Source organism: Nansenia antarctica (assembly GCF_963989245.1).
Source record: "Nansenia antarctica genome assembly, chromosome: 18".
Taxonomy (NCBI): Eukaryota; Metazoa; Chordata; class Actinopteri; order Argentiniformes; family Microstomatidae; genus Nansenia; species Nansenia antarctica.
Window position 1 is genome coordinate 17,527,667 of NC_137691.1, and position 7,525 is coordinate 17,535,191.

At 46.2% G+C, this 7,525-nt stretch overlaps 1 protein-coding gene across 1 annotated transcript in view; it reads right to left on the reverse strand.

Moving 5' to 3' along the window:
* Window positions 1-604, reverse strand: part of LOC308173041 (zinc finger E-box-binding homeobox 2) — a gene marked incomplete at both ends in the record, with an annotated part of 32,257 nt that extends 31,653 nt beyond the window's left edge. Inside the window, one exon of the mRNA XM_080548007.1 lies at window positions 544-604. Within this exon, the coding sequence (XP_080404133.1) occupies window positions 544-604 (61 nt within the window). The remainder of the gene's footprint in view (window positions 1-543) is intronic.
* Window positions 605-7,525: the final 6,921 nt, after the last annotated feature.

A 7,525-nucleotide genomic window follows, 5' to 3' on the forward strand; every position in this document is an offset into this window, starting at 1 on the left:
CTTCAGCATTTAACCTGGTAGACTAATTCTGACTCAGTCATATACCTATACAGTTTCTGTTTTGGTTTTATGTTCCTCTGCTCTGTATCCATCCAGAGGTATGCTTTAAGGGCTGACATGTAGCCGACAATGGGCTGAGACGCAAAACAACTTAAACAAGGTCTAAAACTGATTGGAAATCAATGACATATCGAAGCAGACGATGTGTGCCTGGAATAGGGTACTTCACTAAAGTGAGAAACCCCAACCGTGACTAGGATTATATTAATAATCAGGATTATATTAATAATCCTAGTCCCAGATGGGGCAAAAATGTTAGCTGTTTATCCAACTTCAACGTTTCTAAGGTATACATCATTAAGTCATTTGAATGCGTAAAGTTCTATTGACGCAAAACCTTGACTGTTTTCACAATCGACTTTTTTGAAGTTTTCAATAATGAATTCGTCGGTCCGCTACACCTTTAGAGTGAACGGCAGACAAAACAAGGTTCATTAACAAACTTCTGAACAACTTATTCTGCGGAAACAACATTTCACATACCTTGGTTCCTTCTTGGGTTGGCCTGTTTCCTTCGTTTGCCCCTGCTCTCCTCGGCCATCATGTCGCGCCGGGGTTCCGTTAAACCGTCCGAGGGAGTGCACCGTGCCGTGGTGTCCGTGCCTGAGAATGAACGGTGTGAAACATTGAGCCTCCGTCCTCAGCGGGTGACTGAAGCCTCGTCGGGACTCCGAGCCGATGAGCGTGAGTAGAAGTGATGTCATCAGAGCTGAGGTCTGTCCCCCCCCTGTCCCGTTATGTGTTCCCCTGTCCCGTTATGTGTTCCTCTCCCCCCCTGTCCCGTTATGTGTTCCTCTCCCCCCTGTCCCGTTATGTGTTCCCCTGTCCCGTTATGTGTTCCTCTCCCCCCCTGTCCCGTTATGTGTTCCTCTCCCCCCCTGTCCCGTTATGTGTTCCCCTGTCCCGTTATGTGTTCCGCTGAAGGTGCGAACGGGAGGCGCAACTGCGCGAGGAGTCTTCTATCCTCTCACTGACGCATTTGATCGTTATAGACAGTGACAGTGTCACCTCAAAATGTTAGCGCCTATAAGTGATGGTACACCTATTAAGAGTCTTCTCTCGCTATTCCATCAAGTGCCCATGGCACAAATAAAGCATGACTGTCTTGCACAAACACGCTGCAAACTGTGTGCGTAAAGAGGAACGCTGTATACGAGGGGTCCATCCATAGTCGACAGTCCAGAGTTTATTATGGTGGTCAAACCATCTTTATATAGAGTCTGATGTGTTCACATTCACTGTGAGCTATTATTAATACGTGCGTGAAACACGTTTTATTTTTATTTAATTTTTTTACTTGTCAACAACTTGGTAGGCCCACCAGCCACCCTCTACAAATACAAAACAGATTATTATTATTTTATATTATACCTATTATTTGTGCTCGTTCGTTACTTCAATCCTCTGCATAATAAACGGTCAAAGGCGAAAATGTGGACTAACCTTCTCAAATCACATTTAAGGCTTAAATGCGAATCACAAACGCATGACTAACAGGCATTATCAAATGCAAACGTCTTTACACGGGCAGGTATTTTAAGAAATGCAAAGCCCCCCCTGATGGTTTAGTGACTGAATGTGACGCATCGCACCTGCGCTAAGTGCCCTGCGGAGCCCCCCGCGCGGCGCGTCTTTCTCTCCCGGATAGCTTAAGGAAGTCGTGAATTGTCAGTCTTTTGTGTGAAAACCTGGATCGTAATCTGTTTTGCAACTGAAAAAAACATCCCCAAAAACTCTAACACTTCGTTCAGGACCCCCACCTTGGCATTCTAACCCAACCAAGGGAACCCCCCCACCTCTCTCAGGAGAGATCTCTTTGAGTTCCCCCGTGACCGGTGATGATAATGAGAGCGGGCCAGGGGGTCTTTCACCCTGACTTATAGAGTCTCTTACCGTGCAACGTATAGGTGTAGTGTAGGGGTCAACAAGCCTCAATAAAACGCAGTGGAACGGACCGGCGTGACATTGTCACAGATTAGTAATGACCAACACAAGCTATTTATAATTGTGAAACAAGAACATGATGTGTTGACCATTTCAAAAAATCGTGTCTGATTGATAAATAATGCAATGTAATGAAAAAAACACTTTTATTTTCAATTCAATGTTTGTTAAGTTTTTTTAAATATTTACCTCTGGTGTTTAACCCCCATTTAACTTTCCAACCACCTTGTCCAAGTTTGGGGTCAATATTTGTACACGTTCTACTCCCTGAAGACAGCCGAGGTGTCGTTTTCAATAAAAGGCTCATCCATGAAATGAAAGTAATTAATTAATTAAAGCCACTATCGTTTCTACTGTATACATCCAAACTCCAAATACATCCAGCTCAGTCAGTGGTCTTACAGAGCTAGTGATAACCATGAATAAAACCTTAACCCCAAATGCATTCTTGTTGACTCTGGGAGGTTGTTGGCGTCTTAATGGATTCTGTAAAAGAAAGCATCTCAGAGGCATGGAGAAAGGGAGAGGGGGAGGGGGGGGGGGAGAAAGGGAGTGAGATAGGGACAGAGAGGGGTCACAGGCCTTTTGTCATGGAGGAGGAGGATGGGGGGGCAAGGGGGGGTGGTGGTGGTGCAATAAACCACCGTCCTGCTGAGGGTCAGAGATGAGCTGAGAGAAAGGGGGGCGGGGGAGGGGGGGGGGGTGTTGGTGTCCTGCGAGAGCTGCTGCTGCCACCATCTCTGGGTCTGTGTTGACTAGTGGAATATAGAACACATTGTAGTTCCACAACAACACACTGGAAGCTACTATGAGTTCACATCGAAGAAACATTTTTGTTGGCAACTGTCGGTTGTTGAAATTGGGGGTTATTGTTATCATAGATACATGTTTTTTTTTCAAAACACACACACACACAGACACACAGACACACACACAGACACACACACACACACACACACAGACACACACACACACACACAGACACACACACACACAGACACACACACACAAACACACCCACACCCACACACACACACACACACACACACACACACACACACACACACACACACACACACACACACACACAGACACACAGACACACAGACAGACAGACACACACACACACACACACACACACACACACACACACACACACACACACACACACACACACACACACAGCAGTGTGGGGTGGGGCTTGGAGGAAGCGGTCCTACTGGGGTTTTGTGTGTGTCCGCGGCCCAGGGTTCAAAGCTGCTAACACGGGGAGGAGACCTTCTTAAACAGCATATTAAGCAGGAGTTAATTATATGCCAACCTTTGTCACAGAAGGGAAAAGAAAAAGCCTTCCCATTGAATGGCAAGACAAGAAAAGAAAAAAAGTCATTATACCCCTCTCTCCCAACTTTTTTGCATCTCAAAACCTCAGTTCTTATTTTGGCATTTCCATTTGTATTCTACGAACCGGCAGAGCTTAAGTCATGTCGTCGATGTGAGGCCAAAGTGCCTGAGCTCACGCTATCACCTCCTCTGTCTTGTTGCTCTCCAACAATAGAGGTGGCTGTGTACAGGGTGGAGACAGGGAAGAGCAACGCTGCATATCCCATATGGAGACCCATCTTGCTCTAATATGTGGTCGTATGATCCAGAATCAACTGTGTGCAGCATGTGTGTGTGTGTGTGTGTGTGTGTGAGCATGCGTTTATGTGTGTATGTGTGTCAGATGAACCGGCATCAAGTGCTGTGTAACATTCACCACACTAAAGCACAGCTCTGACTTTCATAGAGTGAGTGAACAGACCACAGCAACACGTGTATCAACTTACACATGTCCTGTCAGATGTCAGGACGAGCTCCGTGTTCCAGAGCTGCTCATGCTGTGATTGTCAGAACGACAGAACTGTGGGTCTACCAAGTTGTGAATGGGGGGGGGGGGGGGGGGGGGGGGGGGGGGGTTGGGGGGGTCGCTATGCCAGGGGTTGCTAGGAGGAGCAAGGAGAGGAGAGGGAGGAGCTTGGGGTGCCACCGGTGTGTTCGTGTGCCTGCCTGCCTGCCTGTGTTTTGTGTGTGTGCCTGTGTTTGTGTGTGTGCGTGCGCATGTCTATGTGTGTGTGCATGTTTCTATGTATGTGTGTGTGTCTATGTGTGTGCATGTTTCTATGTGTGTGTGTGTGTGTGTGTGTGTGTGTGGGTATGAGTGCATGCGTGTGGACAGGGGGGGGGGAGGCCTTAGGGAGAAGTGAGTCAACCCCGGTCCCGGTGCCAGGCTAGCGGAGGCTGTCCCCCAGCCACAGTCCTCTGGGTCCTGGATGAGCCCAGCAGGCCCAGGGTGCCACTGCCAGCCCCTCCTGACCACACTGGACCCCAGTCAGACGCTGATGTCACTGGCCGCGGCCACACTCGAGCCTGCCGGCTTTTACACACAGACACACACACACACACACACACACACACACACACACTGCAAGCTTTTAATGGAGGAAAGGCGACAGGAAAGCAAAGGACTTTTTAATTATACTTAACGTTATTCTTCTTTTTGAAGACGGCCAATTAAAAGACAGCCAGTTAAAAATGTCAAACTGGCTAGGCTAACCTATGCTTCGTTAAGCCTTGGTGTTGACTAATTAGTTAAAACTATATATTCACTAATCTCTGGGTTAAAGAGTGCGGCTGTGCGCTAGGCCATAATAGGAGAGGAGAGAGGAGGTCTGTCTGCTAGCTAAACTAAGACCAGTGTTTCTCTAAATGTAGAGAGCGTCAACCCCCCAGTGATTATCAGACTACACTGCCATCTAGTGGATATCTTAAGATACTGTAATTATTCTGGGAATTCTTGGGGATTCAATTAAACTAGAAACTTCATGTAATAGAAAAGGTTTTTGAAACTTAATGCAATATGAAATACAATTTCACAAACATTTTGCATCCATCCCAAGCTGAACATGTTTATTCATTAACTGGTAAAATATAGAATACATTTGTATAAAAATGTAGAAAATTGTACACAAAATATAACACTTGGCTTTCGTGTGTATAGTAAACGCTACTATTATAGCTTTTTGTTGCTAAATGTAATATTCTTTTGCCAGCAAAAAGTCTGATTGAATGGTGACAGTCAGGTATCATAACAAACACACAGAGAAGGCAATACCCATGAAGGTCCAAAAAAACATGTTACTTCTATACAAAAACCAACTCATACATTCTAAGTAACAGCACTATCAAACCATTTTCACATATTTCTTGCTGTGACCGTGGTTAGTGTTCTATAAATGTAATTGTGCATCTTTTATTTTTCCTTATGGTCAGTTTGAACTGTCTTTGGTAGGCCGTACAGGGTGTCTGGACCAGATGAAACATCAATGTTGATCATGTTGATCATGGGTTAACAACGGACCTCTCTGTTGGCAGGAATAACAAATAACAGTACTCTTGAGTTGTTAAGACGAAGCAAGATTAGAAGGCCAAAACACCTTATAGATCTCTATAACAACACAGCTGTACCTTACAGATCTCTATTTGTATTTAAAGATGATGTCTGTTTCCATGCACAGACATGAACATTCTTATCTCGGGGAGAGGCCACACACACACACACACCCACACCCACACCCACATCCACATCCACACCCCCACCCACACAAACACACACCCCCACACACCCCCACACACACACACACACACACACACACACACACACACACACACACACACATCCACATCCACACCCCCACCCACACAAACACACCCCCACACACACACACACACATCCACACCCCCACCCCCACCCACACAAACACACGCACGCACGCACGCACGCACGCACGCACGCACGCACGCACGCACGCACGCACGCACACACACACACACACACACACACACACACACACACACAGTGCTGCAGTCAGTGCAATGCTACAGTAACAGCATGATGTTGTCAGTTCTACCGGTCAGAGTGGGGATGTGCTTCCCCTTAGCTTCGTCCTAAGAACACTGAGGTCATCATTCCTCCACTGCCTTGAGTGGACTGAGGATGATGTTGGAGATCAGCCCATCGCTGTAGTCAGGATATCAGAAGACAGCTTCAGATGACAGATTTCAGCTAAACCAGATTACAGATACAGATCCAGTACCTCAGTGCCCCAAACATTCAGCTGTTGGTCTGATTACACCTGCACAACAGCTGACTGAAGGCTTTCGTGTGGTGAAATGTGTTAATTATAGATCCTGTTGAAGGTTTTAAAGGTTTAGAGTGGGTGAAGGCTTTATGTACAGAATGTGTTCAACTCTCATCAACAGGGTTTATGTAGTACCACTCTTTCATACTCTGAACATACTCTCTCTCTCTCTCTCTCTCTGTTATCATGCCCTGTTTGGACAAAGGCACTTTGTAACATTTTTCCTCTCAGATAAACCATACCATTGTAAAAGAGTGAGCTGCTTTAAGAAACACTTTATGATATTACACGGTAAACATCTACAGTATGGAGTGCAAACTCTCTGTCCAAAAGCCTGGCCCGAAAGACTGAGCTCGGCTGCTTGCCACTACTATACACCTGCCAATGCCTGGCCTCTGTTCATCACTACAGTCTTAGAACAACAGGGTTCTGAAAGGGTTCTTCATTTGTCCCTGTAGGCCGGGGATAACCCTTTGAATAACCCTTTTGGGTTCCATGTAGAACCTTGTACAGGACCAGTCAAACGTTTGGACACACTTTCCCATTCCATTGATTGGGGACGTGTGTCCAAACTTTTGACTGGTACTGTAGAACCTTTTTGAGTTCCATGTACCGTAGAAACCGTTTCACAGAGGAAAGGGTTCCACTGTGGAACCGGGGTTCAACACGGAAACCCCCAAAAGGGTTCTTCAAAGGGGTTCCCTTGGCAGGGACAAAATGAAGAACCCTTTTTTATTGTTCTATGAGCCTTGGCCTCTGTTCCTCACTACCACGAATCTCCGAAGAGTTGTGAGTGACTCTGTGTGAATACTGATATGTCATGGTGTTGTGTTTCCCTGATAAGGGAGCTGATTCCCTGGGACCATGGATGATACCTTCAAGGTATTGAGACGTGTTTTTTCAGTCACGATTATTTCAGGCACTCTTCTGAAACATACAGTACAGCATTCCATGGACGGCTTCTCCACGGGGTTCTCATTCTGTAACTATCTGAAGTGAAGTATGATTGACTTTCGGAAAAACACGAGCGTTCCGAGAGTGTAGAGAGACACAGTAAGACGTTCTTCTCCACGGTTCTGTCCACATTGTCATATACACAGCATATATAAATGTATAACTTATTTACATAATAATGTCCTCCTCTCTGTCCCTCTGCTGTCCTATACATAGACCACACCTCTGTGACTGGAATGCCTGTTTCTTTAGGTGGTGGGGGCGGGGGGGACGACAGTTTACAACCCCCATGGAAATGTTCAGAGTTCATTTACAGGCAAAACAGTTGTGCTGCGTCGTCGTACAGGCGACACAGAGGCCACGCCCCCTCCCCGGTGGGACGTCCT